Source organism: Rhinolophus ferrumequinum, chromosome 9, assembly GCF_004115265.2.
Source record: "Rhinolophus ferrumequinum isolate MPI-CBG mRhiFer1 chromosome 9, mRhiFer1_v1.p, whole genome shotgun sequence".
Taxonomy (NCBI): Eukaryota; Metazoa; Chordata; class Mammalia; order Chiroptera; family Rhinolophidae; genus Rhinolophus; species Rhinolophus ferrumequinum.
The window spans coordinates 16,018,468-16,032,809 of NC_046292.1; the positions used below are offsets into that span (position 1 = coordinate 16,018,468).

The following is a 14,342-nucleotide window of genomic DNA, read 5'->3' on the forward strand; positions in this document are numbered from 1 at the left end:
TAATTTTTTCTTTCACTTCATATTTTCTAAGTTATTCTAATGAACATGTAATGCTTTTGCAAAATACAAGAGAAAAAAGATTTACAAAGAAGAGCAAACAGTGCTCTGAGGTACAATGGGCCTGGCAGAGGGCTGGGCTGGGACCTGCACCGAGTCCAGAAGGCACAGCCCGCCTCTGCTCAGGGGCAGTTGGTCACTGGGAGCCTGGGGCTCCTTCTTTCCCCATGTCATCGGGAGTATCACATCAAATCCTTTTCCTTCTCTCTGTCCAACTAAATGTTTACAGATACCACCTCGTGTTGCAAAAACATAATCAAGGAGCATGAACACTAGTTCTGCCTCTGCCTAGCTGTGTGGCCTTGGGCAAGTTATGTAACCTCTCTGAGCCTCCAATTCCTCCTCTGTTAATTGGGATACTACACCTCCCTCACAGGACTTGGATGATTGTGAGGGTTAAGTGACCGGCATATGGAGATGTTCAGTAAACGGTCGTAGCTCTTCTCCATCTCTGCTACGTCTGACACCACCAAGCAGATGGGTCTCTGAGAGCAGCATCTCGGGGTCGCTTCACAATAGCTCCCCTTTGGTGGTCTTGTGGCCCAACGCCCAGACGCCCATCAGGCCTGGGCATAAACCATCCCTGTAAACGCCTCTAGAGAGTGACATGTCACGCACTTTTGGGCAACATGTCCTGGCAGCATTTAGTTTCTTCCCGAATCCAGCCTCCTACTGCAACATAAACATCACTTTCCTGGACAAACCACCCGGGTCTCAGCCACTTACATTTTGGCTTCATAGTCCTTCCACGCCTTGTCCAGCTGCTTTTTGGAATCCTGCGGTTTAAAAAGAACAATTTGCCTAAAGGGGCCCTTGGGGTCTGGAATCAACAGTACACTTTGCTACCTTAGGGGATCCTGCCTGTGTGCTTCCCTATGCTGCTCGGAGCCTTACTCCAACCAACCCCTGCTCCCATAGCCCTGACTGCAAACCTGTGGGGAGATTTGGGGGGTCTGCCCTGAATTGCCTCCCTCAGAAGACGGAGACGACCATGAGGACAAGTGTAGGGGTATGCAGGTCAGACCCCTCCCCTAATTTTATCCCACTGTTTTCTCCGCCTGGTATTAGATCATCCTCTCAACAGGAAGGGTACAGGTAGAGGAACACATGCACAGAGAGGCTAAGAAGTCAACCCAAGGCCACACAGCAAGCCAGTGCGACCTGGCTGCTCCCTGGCCTAGTTTGCCTGGGCCTGGCTGCGCACACCCTTCAGAACAGTACTGACTTCCAAGGCGCCCCAGTCAGTCAGGTGAAAAAGCCTGCCTGTCTGGTTTGGGTGGTTCCCAGTCTGGTGTCCAGCCTAGGGCAGGAAAGGAAGCCTCTGGGGGGAGGACAGCTCCTCCCCTGGGCCTTCTGGGGCCTTCCCAGGGAGATTATTCCATTCCCTTCTTTGAGCTCTACTCTGCCTTGAGCCAGGCACTGCCTGGTGCAAAGTAAGCAGCAAAGCATGGGCGTCGGCTGTTGGGATACCACACTGGCTCCTCCATTGACTAGCTGTGTAAACTGTAAGCAAGTTACTAAGCTCTCTGAGCCTCGATTTCCTCAGCTGCAAAATGGGATGATAGTCCCTACGGAACCCACCACATGGGGTGGTAAGAATTCCACGAGCTCTTTCACTTAAGAGCCCTGGCAGACAGTAGGTCAGCCATCCTAGGCTGACCCCAGGGCCAGTTCCTCCCATCCTTCCGAGGGTCAGGAATATGGAGTCAGACCCCCGCCATGCCAGCCTCGCTTGGCCTCCCCTGTGGTCTCCTGCCCACCTCTTTCTTGCTTCATCCCACCACCGCTGGGTACCCCCACACATGGAAACTTACCTGTCGCCCATCCCTCAGCTGCCCCTTCAACAAACTGTCCAGGGGGAAAGAGACGATGTTGTTTAGGTTCTGAACCTGGAAAAAGCAGAGACCCCCACACCCCACCTTGTGTGACTGTCTGTCCAGCCCCAAGGGGCTCGGGTACAGGGAAGCATCATGAGACAAAGGCCAGTGCTGGGGGTCAAGGAGGCAAGGGAGAGAAAGATGAGACGGTGGAAGGGTAGAAGGAAGTGGCGGAGTTGGTCTCCCATAAAAGCTGCTACCCTCCCCTGACTGACTAAGCCTCAGCTCCTCACGGCCAGTCCCAGGTCTGTTCTTTTGCTAGGAGCACCCTCCCTCCCCGCTCTGACTCCCTGCAGTCCCCCTGTAGTGCTCGCCTGTTGTTTTTGTCTGGCTAGTTTGTTGTCTCCCCATTAATGTGGGGAACCCTTTCCCTGTGGGCACATGGTGTGAACACAGGAGTCAGAGCTGACCAGAGTACCCCATTTTCGGGCTACAGTGATTGGATCAGGAACAGCCACATGACCCAAGCCAGCCAATTAGATCTTCCTGGGACTTTTCTGCCAAAGTTGTGGGAGAAAGATGTTGTATTTCTTCTGGTAAGATGTGACCCTGGGCCTGCTGGGCCATTTTATCTTGCCCACTAAGTAGAGACAGAGAGAAACTAAGAGAAAGAAGGAGCCATCAAACCAGTCCAAGGAAGCGTGGAGGGAGAGAGGCTTTCCTGGGAGGAGGTACAGCCAGGCTTATGCTCAAGATGCTGGAGCCAGACAACCTGGGTTCAAATCCATCTGTATCACCTCAGACAAGATGCTTAACCTCGTGTCCTAGTTTCCTAGCCTGAGAAGTGGGGACAATAGTGAAACCAACCCCACCGAGCTGTGCTCCAGGATTAAATGAGTTAGCACGTGAATTACTGGGAACCAGGCCTGCACACGGAAAGAGCTTGTATCTTGGATGGCCTCACGATGGGGACTCGGAGGACAGGGGAAAAGGCAATCTCAGGATGGAGCCTGAGGCCACTGGGCCCCCACGCAGGAGCTGACAGGCTTGCAGAGGCAAGGCAGGTTCTAGACTTTGAAGACAAAGCAGATGCGCTTGGGAAAACAGAGGACAAAGAGGAGAGGCTGTGGAGCAAACACAGGAATCCCAGAGTCTGCCCTCCCTTCTCCCAAACCTCCTCCAGGCAGCCCTCCCTGGTGTGGGACTCTGCCCTACGGTGAGACACCCCCCACCCCCACCCCCACCGCTCCTGGGAAGTCACCACAGAAGACAAAGAGGAGGGCGAGAGACAGAAGACGTGGGCGAGAAGTCAGAGAGGAAGAAGACTGCAAAAAGTAGGTCAAAACTGGATAGGGACCTCAAGTCATGGGTCAGAGGTCAAAGGACACTTGAGGTCAAGAGCAATCCTAGAGAAAGGTGGAAACTAACCCTTTCCCTGTCAGGTTCTTAAGCCCACCGGATTTACCCTGAGCCTAGGCTAGGGGGTAGTTGAGAAAGGACCAGGGGCCTCACCAGGTTCTTGAAGAGTGCAGCCACTTCACGGGTGAATACGGCCAAGTTCAGGAAGCCGGTGGACAGCTCATGACTGTTTTGGGACAGGTGGCTATTGCCTAAGGACTCTACGGCCTCTCGGTACTGCTCCTCATTCTCCACATGGCCTGTGAAGGTAGGGAAGGGAGCTCGGAGTTAGCTCCAGGCTGGGCCTGCGGAAGGGGCTGCCTGGCCAGGGTGGGCATCAAGCAGACTCACTCACCAAGGCCAGAGCTGTGGATGGCCCGCACAGCCTTCTTTATTCTCTGCAGGATGGCCTGGTCTCCTTCCAGACTCTGGAAGCAAACGCGGACAGAGGTTCAGGGGTGCTCAGCTGCGGGGGGGAATGCCTCACTCCACGGTCCCACCCTCCAAACACACGCTAAGAGTTTCCTCCAGAGGGTACCCCCACAGCCTTCTCCAAACATAAACAGACCACCTTCTTCCACCCAGACCACGCGTGAACCATAGTCCAGTCACAGCACTCCAGGAGGACCACAGACTTCTCGCTGACTCCAGTGCAGGCCAAGTAAACGTAGCGATTCCACAGCATGTGGCACAGTGGGGTATGCCAGCCCTGGCTAGAATCTTGGCTCTGGCACTAACTAGTGTGCCAGCCTAGACAAACCTGTTAAGTTCTCTGAGCCTTGGGTGCCTTATCTGCAAAATGGGGATGATATTATGCACTCCAGAGTTGCTGAGAGAACTAATGATTTGATGAATATGTACAAAATGCTCAGCAAACGACCAGAGGAGAGAACACGACATCTCTATATTCTTGAAAGACACAGCTTGTTCCCTAAATCCTAGGCTCAATAAGCAGCCACGTGAGGAGGAGGCAGAGACAGGATTCCATAGATGGGCGGTGAGGTGAGAGAGGGCAGAGGGACACACTCAACCCCCAGAGAATTGTGGGATGACATCAGACAACCCCAAAGTCCAGGGACTGCAGAACAAACAGCAAACTGCTGGGAAGGCCAGACGCTGTGATGGCGAGAAGCAGGCCTCCCACGCCCCAGGTGGACTCAGCCTCATGGAAACCTCCCAGACGCACCCCTCTTTCAATGGGGTGTGGAAGCTGCGAACCTCAAGAAGCCATTATGAAATACATAGTTAACGTGGAATGTCATAGAACGTTAGGGCTGCAAAGGGCCCACAGAGCCACCGATGAGGAAACTAAGGCCGAGAGGGAGGGCCGTGCCCAGAGTCAAACAGTGGGCGGGAAGCAGAGCTGACAGGGCTCCACCCACACACCATGGCCCCGCCCTGACCCCAGCCCCACCTGTTTTGTCCAGTGACTAAAATGGGGTCAGAGTTTCATCTCCAAAGAGTTACTTCAATGCGACAAGAGTTAGCAAACACACTTGGATTGGTACCTACAAAGATTCTAAACGTCGCTCCCCGGAGGACATGCACAGGGCAGGCAGACCTCGGCGGCCACGTGGCGTGTTCTGGGAAGCCTCTGGACGGAGGAGGTCTGGTTTTGAAGCCCAGCTCCCCTGCCCAGATGCTCTGTGACCTTGGGCAAGTTGCCTATTCTCTCTGAGCTTCCTAATCAGCTATGTGTAAAATGAAGGAAATAATGCCCACCTGTCAGGGTTGTTATGAAGATTATTTTGTGTGAGAGGATGCACCTAAAGGATTTAGCATGGTGCTGAGCACACAGTATGTCCTTAAAGAACAGTACCATCAAATTCTGGATACTCTCCCTACACGGATTTGAAACCTAATATCCTCCTTGAGATATGACCTTGAGATACTTCCATGTTTGGGACCAGTGGAGGCCCATCCCAGGGCTGAGGAAAGAAAGTCAAGGAATCAGGGAGGTTGATATTTGAATCAGCTTAAGAACCAAGACACTTCTTATGGGAGAAACAAAGATAAGAGAAGAGAACACAGCTCTACAGTTCCCAGAGATCCAGGTAGGGAAACACATGTTCACCAAAGCCCTTGATCCCCACCTTGAAACTTGAAAAGGGAAAGATAAGAAGTGATTAAATTAAGGAGCTATAATTTCACTCCAAAAGATAGTGTAGGTTAAAGACATGAACAAATTACAAAGAGATTTAGAAAACTCCCTAAAAGGCAGATCCATGTGCCTAGCATACAGATGGTGCTCAAAGTTGTTTACCTAAATAAATGATGGTTTGCAAAGTCCTGAGGCATGAATCTGAGAGGACTATATCCACGCTCTAGATACCTTTTGGGGAATCTTCTCATCTTGTGACACCTTTTCTCTGAAAATGGCCCCCCTCCCTTCTATAGGTGGACCCTTGCCGCCTTGTTTGTTCTAGGCAGAGTTGATTGACCAGGGTGGACATTTGACTCAAGCTCAGCCAATGAGATTCTCTCTCCAAGGAATTTGGAATTGGGCTTTTGGAAGCTAACTAATCGATTGAAAGTGCTTAAGCTGGGACATCTTTCCCATCATGTGCAAAGAGAAAAGAACAAAGCAGATATGTAGAAAGAAGCATGAGACCCATGCTGCCACAGAACGGTAGAAGAAAAGAGCTGCCCTGGTTTCTGGAAATTTTCCAGATCCTGCACTCTGAGAGACCCTTCCATACTTCCTGTCCTTGGGTCTCCATGAAATCCCCCTGAATCCACTCAACAAATTTCCTTTAGTGCTTAAGCTAGTTTGAGAGGATTTCTTGTCCCTGCAATGTGGCACAGACAACTGGCTGGCTCCCAAGGTCCATTCTCTCTTCTCCCTTCGCTATAAGAACCCTGATTTTTCAGATGGCCACTTAGTTACTCAGAATAAAGACTACATTTCCCAGCCTACTTTGCAGATAAATGTGGTGGTCATGTGACTATGTTTTGGCCAATGGAATGTAACGGATATTTCATTGTTAGCTTCCAGAAAGTATTCTTAAAAGTATTCTTAAAGAAGGGACTACATACCTATTAGAATGGCCAAAATCCAAAACACTGACAACACCAAATGTTTGTAAGGATGTGGAGCAACAGGAACTGTCATCATTGTTGGTGGGACTACAAAATGGTACAGCCACTTTGGAAGACAGTTTGGCAATTTCTTATAAAACTAAACATACCCTTACCATATGATCCGGCAATTGTACTCCTTGGTATTTACCCAAATGAGTTAAAACTTATTTCCACACAAAAACTTGCACATGGAAGTTTATATAGCAGCTTTTTTCATAACTGCCAAAACTTGGGAGACAATGGAATATTAGTGTTACAAAGAAATGAGCTATCAAGACACAAGAGACATGGAGGAAACTTAAATGCATATTACTAAGTGAAAGAAGCCAACCTTAAAAGGCTCCATACTGAATGATTGCAACGCTATGGCATTCTGGAAAAAGCAAAACTATGGACATGATAAAAAGATCAGTGGTTGTCAGGGGGTGGGGGAAGGGAGGAATGAACAGGTGGAGCACAGAGGATTTTTAGGGTGGCGAAACTATTCTGTATGATACTATGACAGCAGATACATGTCACTACACATTTGTCAAAACTCATAGCATGTGTACCATCAAGAGTGTACCCTAATGTAAACTATGGACTTTGGCTGACCGTGATGTGTCAGTGTAGGTTCACTGACGATAATAAAGGCACCATTCTGGTGTGGGATGGTGACAGTGGAGGAGATTGTGTATGTGTGAGGCCAGGGGGTAGATGGGAACTCTCTGCTTTCCACTCAATTTTGCTGTGGACCTGAAACTGCTCTAAAAAAGAAAGTATTTTTATTTAAATAAAGAAAAGAAAAGAAAAGGAAGGGAGGGGTGCCCTCTGTCACATCTTTCTCCTGGCCAGAAGGCATTTGTGATGGCTAGCGCTCAGGCAGCCATCTTGGACCACAAGGTAGAAGCCACGTGTTATGAATGGTGAAGCGATAAAATTTCTAGCCTTGTCCTGGTGATTGGGGAGCCACCCTAACATCCCTGGACTCCTTATTTGTAGACTTCTTTTATATGAAAGAAAAATAAATGTCTATCTTATTGAAGCTACTGTTATACTGGGTATCCCGTCACTTGTAGCTGAACCTAGCTCTAACTGGTACAGACAGGCAAGTCACCCACAAACTGTCCCTTGATGCCCTTGTCAGACATCTATCAGGAAACTGCTTCCCGGCAAGATGCCACTCCTATCCCTACTGCTCTTTGCAACCAAGATTCACACACCATTCATTCATTCATTCATTCAATGCCTGCTATGTGTTCAAACCCTGTGTAAAAGACACAATCTCAGCTCTTTCCCTGCTGCTGCAGAGTAGTGTGGGGCAGAGGCTTGGGTACATTCAAGATTCAGCTCCACCCGGAACCCAGCACCATGGCGGAGGTGCAATGGACATTAATACTGCTTTACAAGAGGTGCTGAAGACGACCCTCATCCACGAGGGCCTGGCACGTGGAAGCTGTCACAGCCTTAGACAAGTGCCAAGCCCATCTTCATGTGCTCGCATCCAACTGCAAAGAACCCACGTGCGTCAAGTCGGGGGAGGCCCTCTGTGCTGAACACCAAATCCACCCAATCAGGGTTGATGACAAGAAGCTAAGGGAGTGGGTCGGCCTCCATCACATCGCCAGGGAAAAGCCCCGTAACGTGGTTGGGTGCAGTGGTGAGTAAGGACTGTAGCAAAGAGGACATCAAACGCCAGAAATGAACAAATACACTTGGCTTTGTTTTTCAAAAAATAAAAAGACACAATCTCAGCTCTCAGGGCATCACCATCTAAGAGAAGAAACGAGCCAAGTAAATAGATACTTGCAATGCAATGTGATTAGGATTACAGTGGAAGGTGGGGAACCCAGGGGAAGCAGAGCCATGTCTGCTTGGCAGGAACAGGGAAGGCTTCCTTGAAGCCGTGATGCTTGACTCTAGGACTGGTCAGGCAGAAAAGAGATAAGAGCCTGTGCTGTGAGGCGCTGTGGGGAGCGCTGGATATGATCACGGTGGGACTGCTAGACAAGGGAGGCTTGCTCTAGGAAGAACAGGCAAGGAGAGGAATACAGTTTGTTCATCCATTCATTTGTTCATTCATTCGTTCATTCATTCATTCATTGTTTGCTCATCCATCCATTCATTTATTCATTCATTCATTCATTTATTTCAACAAGCATCTATCAGTGCCACTTTTAGCCAGGCATGGTCCCTTCCTTCAAGAGGCTCACAGACATATAAACACACAAGAGCCTGAAAGGGGCACAAGAGGGGAGAATTCTAATCACCCTCTTCTCAAGAAAAATACCTGAAAATCATTCACACTGAGGTATAAAGGACCGATCACCGCTATCCTCTGTGATATAATGGGGCAAAGATTGAAGCTAAAGAAATACAGTTTTAAGGAAATTGTGATCATAGCCTGGGGACGAGAAGGTAGTTGGGGAAGGCACGGAGGTGTCCAGAACACCTGCAGTGATGCTATGATAAGTATGAGTCACAAGCCCCAGTCTCCGCAAAACTACCTCCCTGGGAGAGACAAGCCCAGCCAGTTCTCCAAACCTCCTCTTCTTTAAAACGGGAGGAAAATAATATAATACGAGGGGGGGAAAAATCCATCCTCCACTTAACACACAGAGTTACTGTGAGGTTTATATGAGATCGCAGACATGTGCCAAGGCTTAAGGCATTTGGAAAATATGAGTATGATTCTTACTGTGGTTTATTTTCTGCTTTTGTGTGAGATCAACTCTCATTCCCCATGCCTGGGCCTGGGTAGGTTAGAAAAAACAAAGTCAGCCGCTGGTTACGGGTGGGCCCATTGAATCCCCAGGAGTCAGTCGTCCTCAAAGCGGGGCCCCTCCGCAGCAGCAGCACCTGGGAACATGTGAGAAATGCACATTCTCTGGCTGCATCAGAAAATCTGGGGGTGAGGGGGACTAGCGATTTGTGTTTTCACAAGCCCTCTAGGTGATTTTAATGCAGCTAAAGTTTGGGAATCACTGGTCTACTTCTACCCTTCAGAGATGCAGTAAATCTTCATTGCTAAAAGTATGGGGCTGGCCCCAAACTACCTGCTTTTGAATTTCAGCTGCTGTGTGACCTCTCTGTGCCTCAGTTTCCCCATTCGTGAAGTTAGGATGATAATAGTTCCTGTTACACGTATATAGGGTTTTGGGGGAGATTAAATGAATTCACAAAAAGTGCTTAGAACATTATTATTTGAAGCTAATGTTATCTACTTCAAAATGAAACTGAATTTGGTTTAGGAATTTCTCAACTTTCTCTGAGCTAATTAAAGATACTTCCCCCACCCCCCAATCATCCTACTCAGCAAGATGTGGGAACCAGAGGTGCAGAGGGGCCACAGTGAAACCTCTGCCACTGGGCAATCGCAGTGCAAGATGTTACATGTCCTGAGTGCCTGCTGAGCCAGAAACGTTACTTGTCACTCTCCCAGCCACCTTTTGAGGTCGGCATCATCATTCACATTTTATAGGAGTTGCCAGGGGCAGAAACATGTCCAGGGACGTCCAGGACATACAATGCCGAACAGTGGCAGAGTCATGATTTAAACCCAGGTCTAGCCAATCCGGGGCCAATGTTACATCCATACCACCAAGCTGCTCCACAAAGGTTAGGGGACACAGCTTCTTTGATCCTGGGACTTAGATTGCCTCTGAACCTGAACCTCAAGTCTACCACTTCTACCACATCCCCTCACCATCCTCACAAACTTAGGGGAAGAAGGAGGGAGTGGAGAGGGAGACCTACCCAAAGAAAGCAAAATGGACAGCAGTGATGGGCCCCAACTACAAACACTCCAAGGGCTATCCTACTGAAGAGAAAACAGATTTCTTCAGGTTGGCCCTGGAAAGGTTTCCCAAGAGTGAGAGGTGGAAGTTAGGGAGAGAGAAACAGATTTCAGCTCAAACAGAATATCCTAAGGAAGAATGTGTGACCCCTGTAGAGAGTGAGCTCCCCGTCACTTGAAGTATTGAAGGACTTCAGGTGGTAAAGTGTGATTCAGGGACTGGAGTTTGGGTTAGTATTGGTGGCCCTTTAGCTATCTCTCAAAGCTAAGAGTCAATGGCTCCATGCAAGAGCCTGGTCAGGCATTGGACAAAGACAGGTGAAACGCAGAGCGACAGGGACATGTCACTTAGAAAACCAACTGGAGGCCTTTGGGAAATCTTGTCTGGCTGGGCCCTAGACAAAGCCTGAATTCTAGCTGGTGGCACTGCCCTTTGTACCCCACCCTACCCCATCCAAATGACACACACACACACACACACACACACACACACACACTCTGCCATGGCTCTCTGGTTTGTGTTCAAAAGACCACAGATGGCAGCACTAGGGCCATGCCCAGCTGCCCTGCTTGGAAGGGCCTTCTGCATGCCCCCCTCCTGAGTCAGGATTCATCAATAGGACCCATTCTTCATTCCTGTGATCTCTCAGAGCCAGCTGTGGTTGCCATGGCAACTCAGCCAAGGGGGCAGAACTGCTAAAGCTCAGGCCTTGGGAGCTGCAGATTAAATTTCACCATTAGACATTCACTCCTTTGGACTATTATAATACAAGGCATAGGGACCACTTTTGTGGTATCCCATGACCATAACAGCTATCATTAATCAATCACAGTATTTTTCCCATGGACCCTGGGCTTGGTGCATCATTCTGCTAGGACAGCTCTTCGGGTAACCTCTACCAATTAGCCTAGAGTTGGCATAGGCAATGAAAACCATTTATCTTTGCTTTGGACCATGATGTCGTCCCTTGAGAGATGAAATCACAGAATATTAGAGATAATCTAACATTACCTCCTCATTTTACAGACTGCAAAACAAAGGTTCAAATGAGTTTCTTGCACCAGGTCTCATTGGAAATGAAAACAAACTAAAAAAAAAAAGAAAAAGAATACAAACCAAATCTTGTATAGGGCTTTACAGTTTGTAACTCAGTTTGACATCCACACTTTAACACTCACAACTTCGCAATGAGGCTGTCGCTGCTTTTGTTCCCATCTGGCTGATGTGTCCATGAGGCTCAGAGATGTAAAGAAAGTTGCCTGAGCTCACACAGCCAGAAAGTGGTGGAGATGGACCTGGGACCCAAACTGTTAGACTCTAACTCTCTCGTTCACTCCCCGTCTGTGAGCCCCAGTCCCTGGAGACCCATGGAGTTACTACTACCAGGGCCCTACAAAGCCACACGTACAATAAACCAATAAAAAAGAGACTAATAAAAAAAAGTCTCAAAAATCAGTCTGACCAAATACGTCTGCAGATGTTATGATCAATAAGATCCAGAAATCTTTACAATTGTTCTTGAATTCATGGTAGCTTTTTGTCAATCGACCAATACTAAAAGTACAACTGTTGAGGGAAGGTCAATGAAAGTCTGACATTAGAAAAGGCTCCTCCTGTGAAGTGGCGGAATCCTGGCTCCTTTGATCTTCAACTCTGATGTCCACAGGATTAAGTTATATGTACCACATATTAAATGTGAAAATTAAAAATACGATATTTTAATGAGCAAACCAAGTTAGACCTAAAACATTTAATGAAATGATATTTAAAATGAAAAAAACAAACAAACAGAAAACCCTGCTGCTTCTCATTTCTAGATCCAACTACCAATTTACATGAAGTGCAGAAACTACACTTGTTAAACTACACCTGGGGATGCAACAGTGAGTCTATCAGTCTGTGTGAAACTACAGGTTTCTTTAACCAGTGGACTGCAAAACACAAAAGCAAAGGGGCAGCCAGATGGCTCAGTTGGTTGTAGCGTGAGCTCTTGACAACAGGGTTGCCGGTTCGATTCCCACATGGGTCAGTGAGCTGCGCCCTCCACAACTAGATTGAAGGACAATGACTTGGAGCTGATGGGCCCTGGAAAGACACACGGTTCCCCTATATTCCCCAATAAAAAAATTTAAAAAAAAAAAGCACAAATGATGGAGTGGGACACTTAAGAGATGTAAACACATAACAAATGGCAATGCAATGCACAGACCTTGCTTGAATCCTGCTTTTAAAAAAATAAACTCTGAAAGAAGTTAGGAGAACTATGAAACGACTGGAAATTTGAAAACTGGATAGTTCATTTTTTACAGATTATTGTTAATGTTTTGGGGTACAATAATGGTATCATAGTTATGTAAACAAAAAAAGAAGTCCTACTGTTTAGAGATACATATTGAAATATGTGAAGATGAAATGATATGATGTTTGGAATTTGCTTCAAAATAAAACAAAAGTCGGGGAAGCAGCTGGGAATGTGGAGAGGCTTACGGGTAAATGGGGGTTCATCATTCTGTTCTGAATATCCCAAATTCTCTATTGTCAGAAAAAAGTGACGGCGAGTAGATGAAAAGATTGGCACAATGTTAATAGTTGAAGCTGGGTGAGTCTACTTTTGTGTGTTTGAAATTTTCTACAATACAAAGTTAATAAAAGGCAAGAGGTTCTTACAGTCAGAAAAATTGGGAACCTCTGTACTAAGTTACCTGGAACTAGTCTTTAACACCTTAGGATATTGAACTGGCCCCTTTTGATGGACAGCTGTCAAGGCACAGCTTTCATCAAGAGGGATGTGATAGGAGAGAGTGGGGGAGTTTTGGAGAAGCCAGCCTGAGAGACTTGCCCCAGCGCAGGGCAAGGATAAGGCAGGAGGGTACTTGAGGGGAGGCAGGAAAGGGTTAAGGCTGAGCTGCTGGCGAAAGGTGGCCACCGAGCTCTGTGGCCTAATTACAAAGAAGGCACATAGTAGATAGAGCACAGGATGTGAGTGAGGAGACCTGGGTTTTATTCCAGATCCAATGCCTAACTAGCTCCAAGCCCCTGAGCAAGTCCCCTGCCCCTCTAGGGGAATTGGTACCTGTACAATGGGAATGACAGTTGCTGCTGGTCTAGCCACCCCCACTGAGAATCAAATCACATAAAGACAGGGAAAGTTTGTAGCCCGAGCAAACATGAGCTGTGCTGTTGGCGTCATGCGCTAAGTTTGCTTTTTCTCACCCACCTACCCAACCACCAGGTCCAGAGCAAGGCAGGGAGCCCCACAGCGCCCTTCCTGGGTGGCCATCAAGGAGGGGCATGGGTGGGACTGAGAAGAATCTGCTAGCATCCCACCTCCGGGCAATCCAGCTCAGCTCCACTCCCTTCATAGCATCTGCTCCAGAGTCTCAAATCTGCAAACCTGCCCTTCTCCACCCTGGTGGGGTGGAGTCTCTAACAGTCACTGGCGCTTAATAGGAGCTACCGAGCGCCTGGCTGTACCCGAAGCGCTGTGCAGGTGTGGGGACCCCGAGGGATGGCAGGCTCGGGCCCTGCCCTCAAGGTTCTCACAGGGAGACAAGGATACTTCACCAGAGCCTCAAAAAAACTGAGGAGACATTGATAAAGCAAAGCAGGCCAGGGCCAGATGACTAAGAGAAGAGGCTCCTCTGTGAAGTCCCGGGTAGGAGTGCTCAGCGCATTTGGGGAACAGCCAGGAGCTTCCTGGAGCAGGCACTCACCAGGGTCAGTGGGGAAGAGGTGAGCAGGGAGGCCTCAGGGTTCAGCACGGCCCAGAGTGACCCGCTGGGAGACCAGGCTCCTAATGAGAGCTGCATGGACGCTTCTGTGTCGTCCTTGCCACGTGCCAGGTTTAGTCTAAGGCCGCAACATGCTGTATGTTATTTCATGTAATCCTGTCAGCAACCCCAGGTGGCTTTCCAGATGAGGAAACTGAGACCCAAGGAAGTTGTAGCATTTGCCCAGGCTCACACAACTTGTCAGTGGTGGAACCAAGACTGAAACCCAGGGTTTCAGGCTCCAGAATCCATGCTTTTAACCAAAGCCTCTACGTTTTTATCCCACAAGTGTTGGGGAGCTCCTGCAGGGTTCTGAACAAGAGAGGAGTGACTTGATAGATTCTCGTGGGAGAAAGGTCAACTCCGGGGCTCAGCTGCAGACTCTTGTCCAAGTGGGGAAAAAGGGGTGTGGCTTTGTCCCCCAGGCACAACAGGGTAATGGG

At 48.4% G+C, this 14,342-nt stretch overlaps 1 protein-coding gene across 5 annotated transcripts in view; it reads right to left on the reverse strand.

Annotated features, from left to right (window-relative positions):
- ASAP3 (ArfGAP with SH3 domain, ankyrin repeat and PH domain 3) overlaps positions 1-14,342 on the reverse strand; it is a 43,234-nt gene that overhangs the window by 16,201 nt on the left and 12,691 nt on the right. For all 5 annotated transcript variants that reach the window (XM_033113628.1, XM_033113633.1, XM_033113631.1 and 2 more), the window contains exons 2-5: positions 3,628-3,700; positions 3,387-3,532; positions 1,872-1,946; positions 784-833 (exon numbers count right to left, since the gene is read on the reverse strand). In XM_033113628.1, coding sequence (XP_032969519.1) covers positions 784-833; positions 1,872-1,946; positions 3,387-3,532; positions 3,628-3,700 — 344 coding nt within the window. The remainder of the gene's footprint in view (positions 1-783; positions 834-1,871; positions 1,947-3,386; positions 3,533-3,627; positions 3,701-14,342) is intronic.